General features: G+C 36.9%; 1 protein-coding gene across 1 annotated transcript; it reads right to left on the reverse strand.

The window, feature by feature from the left end:
- Positions 1-1,075: 1,075 nt before the first annotated feature.
- Positions 1,076-12,876, reverse strand: LOC119798006 (mpv17-like protein). The gene is made up of 4 exons (XM_038307313.1): positions 12,281-12,876; positions 7,877-7,947; positions 6,992-7,021; positions 1,076-2,945 (listed from the first exon to the last, which is right to left on the reverse strand). Exons 1-4 carry the CDS (start codon positions 12,582-12,584, stop codon positions 2,715-2,717), a joined length of 636 nt encoding a protein of 211 aa, XP_038163241.1. The 5' UTR covers positions 12,585-12,876; the 3' UTR covers positions 1,076-2,714.
- Positions 12,877-15,178: the final 2,302 nt, after the last annotated feature.

Genomic DNA, 15,178 nt, shown 5'->3' on the forward strand with positions numbered 1-15,178 from the left:
TGCTGCATTACTAAAATGTGAGGAAATAATGAGTTAGCTCCTGAAGTTCTGTCTCGATGGTTAATGAATACATTTGGAGTAAAATAAATTATTGTGATTTAAGAAAGTATGATGTTGGTGGTCTTTGGAGAACACTCATAATTCAGGAATATCACTTTTTTTTAATACTTACTTAAAAAATAAAATAAAAAATCCGTTGTAATCAAATCAGAATTAAAAGTTGCATGTTCATCAGCAACGATCTCATACTCCACTTAGCTTATTTAAATTTTCTGGAGCTTATGTAAAAAAAGTTTACCCCAATTTTTCTATAACTTATCTTTTCTTTCCAGTTCTTAGTGGGCTTACAATATTGTATTACAGTATTGTAACATGAGAAACTATCTTATATATATTTTATATACAATATCTAGTTCAGTGAAAGTTTCCTGTAAGTTCCAGAACGTAAACATTTAGCATAGGGGAAGTAACTGGTAAATTCTTAATAAGGTATGAAAATTAACTACATTAATTCCCAAAGTGGAGGTTTGTGCAACAATAAGTTGAGGGACATGAATTTCTGAATATTCGTGATTGGACACCATGTACATTAGTAAAATAAGGACAAAATATTAATTTAATCAATTTGAAAATCCCAAAACCACAAAGATATCATGAAATAATAAAATGTAAGAATTTGTTGATCACATAAATAAATATACCATTAATTATAAATGCAGAGTTAGACATCTGATTAAGTATTGTTTTTTAATAAAATCAAACAAAAATAAATTGAATTAAAAAAGAAAAGGTAATAATTTCATTCTGGGCGTGCAACAACAGTCTGGCTCTTTTACTTTGGGGGTCATAGACAGAAATATTTGGGAACCCCTGACTAATATATGAGAATACAGGCTGTTATCTGCTTTGATATTTTCCAGTTGCTTTGTGTTCAAGCACTTAGGACTCTCCTGTCCTGATTGATTACGCCTGGACTAATGTATTATTAATAAATAATTGAATTTAGGCGGCAATCTCCTTTGCTCTAAAATTAGTAAATGAGCAATTCTCTATATAAACCCAATAAAAAACACAATGAGTCAAAATAAAGTTTAATTTATTCCATCCATAATATAATCCTTTGTAATTAGTGCAACTAATGCAAGACAAGATCAAATCATTTTAAATATAGCACCAATCTGTTATTATGGAAATCTACATAAACAAAAGTCAGAGCTTTAATTGTGCAAACCAAACTTTATATAAGCTGCTAGGAAAGGGAAAATTCACTTTTATGACATTTATGTTCCAGTGTTTTAAATCCCCACACAAACATTCCCTTAGCAAGAAAACATCTGGAAAAATATCATATTACAAATCATACATTTTTACTTTCAAGGATGCAGTTTAAATATAAATAACACAAACAGGTGTAGCGTTTACCTTGCATTTCAAAGATATACAATATTTACTCAATTATGAGACACATGAAATGTTACAGTCACATAACATCGCATGCTAATATCTTCTCCACAATATTAAAATAAAACAGAAGTGGGTATTTTTCTACAGTTTAAGAAGAAAAAGGAACTAAAACATTGTCAGAGCAGAAAATGACAGCAGGATCTAAAGATTTGTATCTTAAAAAAAACAAGCTAGGTAAAACAACCCCATGCAGAATGGAGATATAAAATAGCAGAAAATCAAATGGAATTCATGTGAATTGGAAGAACAGGTGGGAGGGATTTGGAAATTCAACTAAACTTATTAAATTAAATGGAAAATAACCAGAAACTACCTTCCACATGGAAACTATTAACTGTACTATTTCAGTTGTTGTCTAGAGGTGGTTAGGCTTATAAAATTATAGTATTTCCTATAAAACAAAAAGAAAATTTTGCTGAAAAGTACCTACCAGTACAAACATGTATTAAACATGACATAATAAAGAGAAAGCAGCCAGTGATCTTCTGCTACTCTTTGACACTTTTTTCGGCACATCTTATAAATTCAAGATATGGCATTTTTTCGCAGTGATTTACTGCTGGATCTCAGCATTCATTTCTGCAGTGATTCACTGTATTAAACTGCATGTAGTTCCTCTTTTAAAATACAGAATTTAAACCTTGGGATTATAGAAGATAAGGCTCCCCATACAGAAGATTCAATAGGACACGAGTAAATTAACGCCGTATGAAGGGACACTATTGTTAAACTGAGGAGACTGCTTGGAGGACGTGCTAAAGCTAAGACAAGAAGAGGTATAGAGGGGTGGGTGTGATATTTAAATGTCCGATTAAATCAATTCAATCCCATTCCACATAGTGGAAATTAAACCTTGTTGCACCTTGCAGTTAGTATCATGTCAGTCGATTTAAGCTGATGAGCTCTTAAATATTGTCAGCACTAGTAACCTTGTTCAGATGAGCAAAAGGCTGTTTGGCTGGAAGTGAAACAACAGTTTATGCTAAAAGAAAAGAAAAACATGCTGATCACTCAGCGTTATGTTGGGAAGTAGGATTTGATCGTATTGTTTACATTTATGTTTCATAAATGTAAAACCTGAACTCATTCACTGGGTGTTTGCAGCATCAGTGAGACCTTAGCAGACGGGTCTGGCAAGGTTTTTGTAAAACGAAGCCATGAGAGGTAAGAGAGCAGGTCCTGTCTGCTTGACCTGCTGCTCCCTTTTCAGACACGCTGTTTTCATCCCTTTAGAGCAACAGGCATTTCTGCTACTTCACAGCCCTGGATGCTGCTGCTTCCTCTACCTTAAGCTTAGAGTCTTCTTCCTTTTTGGACGGTTCTGCTGCATCCTCTTTAGGTGGGAACATCCATGCCAGAGCGGCTCCAGCTGTTCCATCCCCGGTCTGACGTGAAAAGCAGAGGAAGGTGGCCCAAATGAAGGCGCAGCAGCCGGTGAAGGCGGTTCGCACGTACAGAGGCACCAAGGCGAAGTTCAGAAACTTGGGGAGACAGACACCGTTTATAATGGGAAACACTACTGCATGGACACACAGACAGAAGCTGATAACCCGCATCAGATTATAGATGCTGTTGTTTTAAAACAGGAACATTTCAGAGAAAGCACCAGAGAGAGTAGAGCCTCCTCCAGCTGTATGCAGCCTAGCTAGAGTTTCTGGTTTCAGATTGTTAAACAGAATAGTAAAATTCTTACTTGAAAAATGCTACTTAATTGTTCAATGCTTGTGCTTTAGTGTGTTATTTAGAAGCAAATGAACAAATACATTTTAAAGATAATAATTGGGCCTGTTCTGTTACAGATAAAAGCAATTACAGATTATTTTTAAATAAATATCATGAAATTCAAGATTCCAAGTAACGTTTACTCAACTTTTAATTCTGAGCCACTATATCCATTAAGTATTTCCTTAATTCACCATACTTTTACCAGTAATCAGCTATTTGAATTGTATATAGATAAGTTTGATCATATTAAAAATAAGATCATTGGCACCCCTGAACTCGGTTAGGACTGTTTTGATCCAGTTCAACTTTCAGTCACCAAAATTACTATCTTCATCTAAGCCTTCAACTTGTATAATAGACCAAGTTATTTAAGGAAGTATTCCCACTGATTTTCACCTCCAGTTATTAAGTCACTAATGATATTCTCATGGCTTCAGATAATAGACTTGGATCTATACTTGTCCTGTTAGATCTCCTTGCTGCATTTCATACAGATGATCATAATATACTCTTAGAAAGTTATAGCCTTTGGACAAGAGTCTTTGAAAAAGAAGAAAATTGGTGGTATTTTTGTTTAAAACCTGTAATTTAAATCGCATATCAAAGAGGTTTCTAGAATTTCCTTCTTTCATCTGTGGAATATTGCAGAAATTAGAAATAACCTGTCCTGGGGTGATGCTGAGAAACTAGTCCATGCATTTGTTACTTCAAGGCTGGACTATTGTAATTCTTTATTATCAGGAAGTCCACAAACTGTAGTCAAAACCCTACGGCTGATCCAAAATGCTGCAGCCAGAGTTCTGATGAAAATTAAAAAGAGAGATCATATCTCTCCTATCATAGCTTCTCTTCATTAGCTTTCTGTTAATTCTCACATATAAAGCCTTTAATGGCCAAGCTCCATCTGATATCAGAGATATTATTGTTCCTTATGTTCCTGCAGTTTTACTAGTGGTTTCTAGAATTTCTAAAAGTAGAATGGGAGGCAGATCTTTTAGTTATGAGGCTCCTCTCCTGTTGAACCAACTACCAGTTTTAGTCCGTGAGGCAGACACCCTGTCTACTTTTAAGGGTAGGCTTAAAACTTTCCTTTTTGATAAAGCTTATTAGTTAGAGGGGCTCAGGATTTCCTTAGCTATCTCTGTGGTTGTGCTGCTATAGGCTTAGACTGTTGGAGGACATAGGGACCCCTTGTCATTATTCTGCTTCATTCCGACTCTATTCTCCCATTTTGCAGAATTTGTTAGATCGATAGCTTCATCTGGTCTGTTCTTGTTTGGATTTGACACCATCCTGGAGAGAAATATCAGCCGTGCTGCTACCATCAGCAAATTCAGTTATAGATGATAGAGTTGGGCCTGATTTTTGTGTTTAGTCTTGTTTCTCTGCTAGACATAGCTATGGGTTCAGCTTATACTGTGACTAACTGCATGAGCTCTCTTTAATCCCTCTTGACATAAAAACTGACTCAATGCAACACAATGCCATTGAATATCTATTATTGCCACATTCTATCCAGGAGCTGTTTTTCTTTCTTAGAAAATGTTTGACCAATTTGACTGTGTGATCTGATTGAATTGTGTCTCTCTAAACCACCTTTAGACGATGTAGTGGGAATTGGTGCTACATAAATAGAATTGAATTAGGATCTTATTTTATTTGAACAGTTTTAAACATTTTATAAATTTATTAAGTGTCCGCACTACATACTCACATGGATTTTGCTTTTAGGAATATTTCTATATGCAACTGTTTACAAATATCTGGTAACCATTTAATTCTGTGACTTAGAGGCTTTTGTCTCCTTGGTGTTAATCTGCCCCCTTGTTAATCTTTTAAGGATCAGAAGGTGTTAAATACTTGTGGGAAAGTGTCCAGGATGCATCCAGGTCCAATGGCTCAGGCCACATTTAGACACGATCCATAGAACATGTTTTACTGGAAATCTGTTCTGGGCAACAATAATCTAAAAGCTTTACATTAAAAAATTAAAATGTAATATATATATCAGTGGCGGCCGGCCCATAGGGGGCGCTGGGGCACCGCCCTCCCTGATAAGAAGAGAGAAACGTAAATATATTTTTAGAAATTAACTCATAAATGTCAGTTTTACTCTCTAGACTGTGTACCTATAAGCAAAACAAATTATATAAACTACATTTCCCTATCTACTGTCATTAATTTGTGGATTTCCACAGACAGACTCCTACCGTCTCTGTTCTGGGGGCGCTGATCAGACTGACCCACATTTGCAGAGAATCTGTCAATCATGTACTATTGCTAGGTGAATTTAATGGCCAATCAGCGTCTCGGAACTTTATGGTATTGGGGCGCTGAAAATACTGCGCTTTAACAGGCTTCTGAACCCAAGCGCAGGTGCAGACAGTTAGAGGGAAGATGGCGAATGTAACGACCGAGATGCAGCTTCCACCAAATTCGGTGAGATCCTTATTTATCTACCTGTTTGCCAGAAGAATATCCCTGTTGTAGGATATGAACATTTCATGTCATGGTTATTGTGACTGTGACGAATCCACCTCGTCGCTTAAAACAACCTCTCTAACTTTGCGCACCACACACACATTCTTGTTATACTGTGTTTGTGAGGACCAATACACTCGCGCTGAGACCAGTAGCTCCATGAACTTAAAACACACAAGCTGTTCCTGGTTACCTGCTGGCGTATTGAGGGTGCACACTTAATATTTCAGTGGGGTTAGCCGTGTGTGTGTGTGTGTGCGTGTGGGTGTGTGGGGGGTGTGGGTGTGTACGTGTTTATGCTACGGGGACTTGTCATCTTCAGTCTGGCTGCGTCTTTGCTGGGTTCAAACCCAGTTTCGTGTAATTGAATAAGTCAATGAATCTGTGTAAAAGAATTAAGTTGTAAAAATTATTTGTTTTTGTACATCAATTGTTTGTGGAGGTAATATATGGACAAAACTGATTAATGAGAAGAAATCAGAAATAAGAGAGCCTGTAGGGGCTTAAACTATTTAATGAGGGCTGTGGGAAGAAAAGCGGCAATTTTTGTTTTCTGTTTCTTTGTTACATTGCTGGTAACTGGAGGGAGGCTGAGGCCCAGAGTATCTTGTACATGTTTAGTTTCTTTTGCACCCTGTTTTGAGTTTTTGAGCTCAATAAATCACCAACACCGGTAACCCGACTGAGACTGGATTCTTGGAGGCCAAAGAACCCCGTCACAGTGACCCAAATCATCACTGTTACTGTTATTATATAGTAAATTAAATCATTACTGTTAAATTGTATGTATTGTCCAATTGTTTATTTGAATTCTTATTCCGGATTAGTTGGAGACATACACTAGGCTATATCAGCCCCACCAAAAATATTTTTCACCAGCCGCCACTGATATATATATATATATATATATATATATATATATATATATATATATATATACCGTAAATTCTGTATTCCATTAGCGGCCGGGGCTCTAACATTGGCCAGTCTCGCTGTCAGAGGAGGTAAATAATGGCCGTTCTCTCATACAGGCCGGGGCTATAAACGTTTTTTCTGGGCATACCTCAACATTATACCTGTGGTAGTAACATACAAGTACCACAGCCCTGTGCTGCTGGACGACAGGCCCTGACTGATTATGAAAATAATTTTCCAGAAATCATCTCAGTCAGGGCTCAGTTACAAGGAGACATTTTTCGGACAGACACAAAAACACCACCTTCTTGGAATCAACAGTGATGCGTGCTCTTTAAAACCTTAGAATTAACCACAATTATTCCTTGATAGACTTATTTTGTGAAGATAATATGTAAATAATTACCTGCATGAACGGCCAGAACATCAGACCAGTCTGAAAAGACACAAAAAAAATCAGACTTAATTTCACCTGTAAACTGTGACTGTAAATGCAAGGAAAGAAAATGTTAGTTTAGTAAGCAACTGTGACTTTTTTCATGTTCAATGTGGCAAAAACCAACCAGTTTCCCTGGTTCCTCTGTGGTAGACTGAAAAATTCTAAACTCTTCTTGCCCAGACGTTTCAGATCCTTGACTGACATTTAAATAGTTTCCTAAAATGTAAATGTGTGCAAACCATTGCCAGTGTTGATTTAAAACAGTTTCTTTCAATTAAGATGGATGAATAATGCACCATTAACACAAAAAAAAGTAAAAAGTGCGCTGTTCATTTCCAAGTAAGATTCATCCCCGCTGAGTTGTTTTTTTTTAAATTAGAGAGGTAAGGAACAAAAAGAAAAAAAAAAGGAAATACAAAACTATATTAAATCGAACCGGCAACTATAAAATTTGCCCAGAAATGTTGTAGAAAACATTATCAGAAGTGCTGACAATAGAAAAGCCGGTGAGGTTTGGTAACCAGATCCTGTCGAAAGTGAGTGTTAAACAGGAACTCTGAAATGTGAAGTAGCTTTGGAATGGATGCCAAACCTTGTGGCAGAACCGGTCTTGAACCTCCAAACATTTCACAGCCATCCGTGCTCTTCCAAAGCACTGATTAATACTGTGTTATATCAGCAGCCCAGAATGATAATACTGTAAACAAACTTCAACATACAGGAGGACCAACAGGTGGTATCCTCCTTTTTCACAAGATACGGACTATTTGTATTCTCTCTGCCCGCTGATTTCATTTTCATCCATTCTTTGTCAAATATAATTTGAATAGATCCATATTGTTTCAGACCTACCTTATATGTGTTTAGGAACTTTTCCCTCCAGTCCTCCAGGATGTCTTCTTTGCCCTCCAAAAAACTGACACCTGCATGAAACAGAATATCCCAACGAAAAACAATTAATAGAATGTGGGGGGAAAAAAGATAGTTTAAAAAAAAATTTATAAAAACTATTAATGGTATTATCTAAAAAAAAATCCTACAACTTTTTATTTATTTTTTTCTAACAAACATTAGTCATTTAAAAAGAAGTAGCTTTATATTCAGACGACATAATAAACTGCAGAGGTTCTACTAGAAATTGTATATTGAAGGAGTAGATGTTTGGACCTAATTAATTTCCGATCTAATTAATATGCATAGAGGTTTCGACAGGTACAATGCATTTAATAATAATATCCGTTTCATTATAATCAAAACTCGGTACAGCAATGTTACCTTAACTCAGTTAACATTTGGTTAACTTTTGGAGAAATATATCTTTTAAAAGCTGAGTTACTGCACTGTACTTTCTACCTGAGTATTATCATCATGAAGGTTTGCTTCTTTTATAGTTGAGAGTAACTAAATGAAGAACAAAAAAATTTAAACCACAAATGCAACAGATGCACATTTGTGATTCAGTTTTTCATTATTCTGATAGTATTTTCTATCTGTTAAAGTGTAGAGATCAAATGAATATACAGAAAACAGCAGATATGTGTCTGGGAGTACTTTACTTTATTTAAAGTTTCGTAAATCCTATGTTGGAAAATCACTCATTTGGAAAATAATGTGTCTGTAACGGTTATTTTGTCATCGTTTTAGAAATCCTCTTATAAAGAAGCACATACATCTTTTTATTTTTGTATGTCTGATCATCATATTTTTAAATAATTCAAATAAATGTCACCTTTTTTCAAACAGCTTTTACTCTTACTTGGGTATCTTCGTGGATGGCTACTTTACATTTTGACTTTAGTATTTTTTAGGGATACATTTTGCAATTTTTAGTTGAGCTTGGCGGTGCTACTTTCTGATCAATGTCTTAAAATTCAAGCACGCTGAACGGAGTTCTGGTTTAAAATTTTCAATTTGATTCAGTGTTTCCCTTTTTTTTTGGCAGTGCATTGAATCTCTCAACAACATATATAAATAATTTATCATATATAATATGCATTGTTTTTACAGTTCTAATGTTAAGCTTAAAAGAAGTAGGCAGCTTGGCTATATGATAGTTTTAATAAAGTGAAGAAAAAAAACTGCTTTAATGTTTAACTCATAACAGAAGCAGTCATCCTAACTAGATAAATGCTTTCAATTATTTAAATTACACATTTTCAGAAAGCATTTTATTGCCAAAGATCCATGAACAGTATAGGATTTGGTCTTGGTCCCCCTAACCTCTCCACTGCTCCACTGTCAACAGATTTTAAACTAGTAATGAACTACTGCAGCACTATAAACTTCTTCTCAGTTGATAATATTGAGGGGTAGTATGCATACAACTTTACATTAGGCAGTTGGTTGGTTAAACACATGCATGACAACGTAGTTCTAAAAGGTATTTGAAACACAAAATATGTTGCAATTTGTGCAGCACTGGAACAATATTAGTCAAATAAATGCTGCTACTTCGAAGTTATGGTATTTAACAGGACAGGTTAGTTTATTGTTAAGGCGCAAGATCAATTATGAAGGAAGAACTAGTGCAGGGGTCACCAACGCGGGCACCGAGAGGCCCTCAAGGACCACATGGGGTGCCCTCAGAGTCTTCTAAAAATAGAACAACTCAAACAAGTTTGAAATGTTATTTTTTTTTTCTCTTCCACCTGTATTTAATTATTTATAGAGCATTTCAAAATGACAATGTCTAAAATAAAATTAGAAATGAAAAGAAATATGTTTATAATGTAAGAACAAAATTATAAGAAGTTAAAAAACAAACCAATGTACGTTGTTTTCCAAGTCTGAAGAAGTTTCACTTTCCATTCAGGAAACCCCTTTAACTTTTTTAATTTTGTTGGAACCTGACCTGGATGACTGGGAATCTTCACCAGAGTCAGAGTTCACCTTAACTTCTTTAAGGTGAACTCTGACCCTTGCAGTTCATGGGTCAGTATTGGTAACCCTTCCTATGACTCAGTACAGTTGAAGTGGCCCTCAGCCTTAAAAAGGTTGGAGACCCCTGATCTAATGTTTCCCTGTATGCAGCTATCAAAACAGTTCCTGTCTTGGGTTTGATGGCTCAGAGAATGTTTTTCCTGCTTTTTACCTGTCAGTGACACAGATTAATCCTATAGAGGAGTCACTGAAGAGAGTTCTCTAAAAGTCCAGGATCTTCTTTGGTGTCCAAACCAAACCACAGAGTTATAGAAGTGCTTTAAGCAAACTAAAATGGAGGCTGATTGGAACTTGATCGAGTGGAGGAAAGAGTACCGTCTCGACTGAGATACATAAACATAAGAGCAGGTGTTGCTTGCCCACATCAAGACTGGTGTAGTAATGATAGAACCTTAAGGACTCCACATTAGCAATGTTGCTCAATCTTTGTGCTTCACATTATAAATGCAGGGTGGGCAGCTGTGGAACCAGTCTCCCGTGTGCGGCTCGTCCCCAAGCCTGAACAGGTAGATTTCTATTTGTCTTCTGTAAATTTAATACGCTTGATTCAGGGTGCAGTCATCGGCGTAGAGGGAGAAAATTAGAGGGGAGGATACACACCCCTGAGGAGCACCTGTGCACATTGTCCTGGATCTGAATGCAGATTCCCACGGTCTCTAGCTGATGTCTGTCATTCAGAAGGTTTTCAATCCAGTGGCAGGTAGAGAGAGGAACAGCAAGCTTGGAGGGTTTGCTGTTGAGGAGATCAGGGAGGACAGTGGTTAAAGCACAGTTGTAGTGCAAAGGGGATCTGTTCGTGTCTACCCCACAGCTCAAGATGCCGCAAGACAGAGATTCCTTGGCAGGAGAGCTGGATACGGCCCAGCAATGCCTTTTTAAGAATGCCAACACAGGCAGGGATTTCATCATTACAGGTATTATGAAAACAGGTTTGAGGTTATTTAGTTAGTGAGCATGGCTCCAGTATAGGGATAAGGATGAGCTACAGTGATATTTTGAAGATGCTGGTTTAGATAGCTGGTCAAGAAAAGTGGCATTTAGGTCTGGTGCTTTTCTGGATTCCTCTCGCTAGGAATGCTGACCAATATAATTAGAATTGATCCTCAATGCCCAAAACGGAGGTTTGGAAGGTTAGAGATGCAGGGCACAAGAGCAGATTCATCAAAGCAGTCTTCCAAGTCCTCAGCCAACCTTTGGCCATCAGCAAAAGTAGAGGATGGAGGGTTGTGAGGATTTTCAGACCAAATCCACTCTGGATGAAGAGTTGTTGGCGGAGAACAGAGAACTTCAGCTTCTTAAAGAATAGAAGCTACTTGGAGCTCTAATCTCCTTTAATTAAGCTCTTAGCCTGATTTAAAGCTGTTTCTGTTTTGTGGTGTCATTGTTATATGTTAGGTATGACCTGCTTATAGATCTGGGCAATATTTTGGTTGATTTTGATTTCTTTTTTAAATATACTTCTTCTGTATCAAACTGCTTCAATAATTGTCATGATATAAATTCAGAGGGTATCTGTTTAAACACAAATAAAAAAAAATTTTGATGAAAATCACAAATAAAATAGAAATGTTAATATTGACATTCTCTGTTTCTCCACAATTTTTTAATCATTTCTTTAACTGTGAAGAACACAAATGTTGAAGAAACTATAAAAGTTTCAGTTTTAGCAAAATCAACAATTTCCTTCATCAAAGGTTGTGACTTGGTCTTTTCTATCTCAGAGTACGGTGGCCCAGAGGTGTCAACACTAATACAAAAGCCTTTTGTAATTATGTTGCGGCTTTTGCGTTTATGTTGCAATTTTTGTTTGCATTGCAGCTTTTGTATTAGTTTTGACCCATCTGGGCCACCGTAATTAGGCTTAATCAGTCAAACATGTTTAAGTTTTAATAGCCCTTAAGTCAGATAGTGTGATTATTAGTCACCTACCAGTAAATTGTTGCTATTAGCAATGAAATCCTAAGCACCCATATTATTTTTCACTTTATTGTTATGAATCATTTCCAATTTTTTTTCTTTTTTAATGAAGGGTAATTCAAGGTTTTCCCATCTCCCACGCATATGATTGTTGTAAACGTATCTCCAATCAATTAATTACCTGATAAGAAAATATAACCTGAAAGCCTGATTAATGAATCAAAGTCCAGTTTAAATGACCTCTGTAGGTCAGGCTGTTATTACACAGTCCTTTGGGTCAATGGGGGTCAGAAGAGCAGCACGTCGTGTTCTGTAGGTCCGTTACAAATTGACAGTAAACGTATTTTAATGTTAGTCATTAACAGGACAGAATGTTTCCCGAGTGGTGCGTTCACTGACCCGTGTAGAAGACGCTGGTGGCCAGGGGCGCCGCCGCGGTCTGGTCCAGGAACAGCTTCTTCATCACCATTCCGGCGGAATTCCCCGGAAACCTGCGCTCCAGAAGACGCATCCAGAAGAAATTGAAGTTGCCGTGGAAACTGAACGCGACCACAGCGACGTTGCGCGTCTGTCTCCAGTCCATATGCTCCCTGGAGGAGAACCACTGGTGGACCAGGTCCCCCCCGGCGAACAGGCAGCCGTACAGTGTAACATTGGTGACCCACGGAAAGCGTCGGACGTGCTTCAGAAACGCAAGCGGCATAATTCACCCTGTGCAGCCCAATATGTAGAGAGGCTGAGAGGAAGCTAAATCATGACGTTAAACCATCGCTCCCTTTCTCTCTCTCTCTCTTCGCATCACTAAAAATATACACAACTGTATGCTTCCGGTTATTAGATTAAAAAATACTGTAAATATTCTATAAGTAAAGTTTATAAAACTATGTAAATCCAAATAGTGTAGCCTACTTTTCTGTCAAACTCCAAGCAATCAGAGCAGACTGCGATAGAGGCTGCCTTCCACCGGCTCTGGTGGAATACTAGTGCGTAATGGTTCTTACGCTAAAAATCTGACGTAAAAAGGGAATGACTTAAGTAAAAAGGGAATGGGTGGAGTTGGTCTGAGGACACGTATCAGCATGGCGCGCACAAAAGGCAAAAAGTGCAGTAATCAAATAATATATCATTATATTAAATATTATGTTACTTAAATTACTTGTTTATTAGTAATTATTTATTAGTTATTACTTTTTTATTAGTAATTATTACTTAGTTACTTATATTGCTGTAGATCAGGGGTAACCAATTAAAAATCAGTGGGGTCCTAATAAAGAAAACCATCAACCAGTAAAGGTCCGGAGACATTTTTTAATATAATCTGTTACTTTAAACAGAATTTAACTCTGAAATATAATGTTTTTTTATGCATCCATTTTATAGAGTGATTTTTTTAAATTAAAAAGATAAAAAAAAATATATAAAATTTTTCCATTTTAAAATCTAAAGTGTTTTTTGAAGTGGATAACAACAGTCGTTCAGTTTGGTATATAGACAATTTCCTGATTGACATTTTATAAAACACCTGAACTGACCTTTATGGTTTAATGAGAGCAGTGGGCTTTACGCCGACCTGGCTTTAAAACTGGGTTTGAATGGCAACAAAGCCATTCTCAAGCACAGATCTAGGTTCTCATTTCGAGCCTGGATCGATATTTATTTTTGATTTAATTTATAGATTTTTGATTTAATATATACATTTTTAAAATCAGGTTGGGTCCAGATTAGCCGGCAGGTTGGTCCGGATCCGGACTGGGGCCTGCTAATCCGTGACCTCTGCTGTAGATCATTTGTATATAGTTTATAATAGGTGTAGGTCAAAAAAGGTAACCATATTGTAAGTTAATGCATGTTCTATTGTTCACAAACATATACATAGTAATTATTTATTTGGAAAAATTAATGTCACATGGTTGATCAACTTAACTGTGATGGAAGACACAAATTTATGAATGGAAGAAAATGTGGTGCAACACAAGATTGAATAATTGAACAATATCTGATTCTAAAATGAAATCTATGGCATTATTTTTTAAATGGAGCCTAGGCGGAAGTTCAACTGGAGAAACTCATTGTCACCGACATCCACCTGTGACATAGCCAATCAGCTTTGACACACACCTCCACGAAAGCAAATCAGGATCCAAAGTTCATCTTAAAAGGCCTCCGATCCGGTCTGGTCTGCTCTATGCGCAGGCGGTGGATGCGCTGTGTGACTTCATTCAGATGACACCGTTTCATCTGAATGAAACACCGTTTCAACCCACCTCCAGCCCCTCCTCCACCATCGTAACTAAAGCTTCATCAGAGCGTAATTCCTCCCAGACCCTTACTGCGTTTCCTGTCTTATCTCAATTGGTCTGGCAGAAGACCGCCATGTTGAGCCTGGTTCTGCCAGAGGTTTCTTCCAAATGGGGAGTTTTTCCTCTCCACTGTCGCTTCATACTTGCTCATCATGGACAGCTTCTCTCAACCTGTGTTTTCCAACTGAACTTCCATCTTCCAGGTCCCTGAGTGAAGCTCTAGTATCAGCTCACACAATCCACTGGATCTCCCCATAATGCTCAGCATACCGTCTCGCTAACCAGCAGTCTACAGACTGACCAACTTCATCTATCTCCACTCCACCACCAGTTTCAGGCCTGGGGGGGAAGCAGCCCTATTCTTTACTCCTGTTCATGTATATCTATCAAATTAAGCACTATGTTCCCTGCCGAGGTCTGAGCGCCAAAGACAATGTAATTGTATCAATACATTTCTCCTAAATTTCTTTTCTCTTCATGTGAGTTTTTCCAATATATAAAATAAAAAAAATATATAAATATATTTGCTTACAAATGGACACCATATTTATAAGAAAAACAGGACAGTTGATTGCAGATGCTAAATCTCACTTTGACTATACACATCATCATTTAATTTATCAAATTAAATTTACAGAAATTCACAAGGAATCAATTTTATGTTTTTTTTTAACCCAAATAAGTCACCATTTTCCTTTTTGCGAAACTTGCTTTAGCCTGGAAAGTAACATTTCAAACTTCATTGACACTCCTACATTACTCTGTATGATTTAGATTTAATAACTCATTAATTATAGTTTATAACCACCACCAATAGAACAGATAACACTTAGAGATGTAGCCATCAACTGGCTGGCGATAAGTTCAGATCTGTGAGCAGTAGTTTAAACACATTTCATCAGCCTTTCATCAGCTGCTCAACAAATGCATGAATTCTAAGAATATCAATTGCAGTGGCATACAATTGAAACCCTAATGTTGAACAACAAGTGTGTGA

Source organism: Cyprinodon tularosa, unplaced genomic scaffold (assembly GCF_016077235.1).
Source record: "Cyprinodon tularosa strain WSP-4 unplaced genomic scaffold, ASM1607723v1 ctg607, whole genome shotgun sequence".
NCBI classification, from domain to species: Eukaryota; Metazoa; Chordata; class Actinopteri; order Cyprinodontiformes; family Cyprinodontidae; genus Cyprinodon; species Cyprinodon tularosa.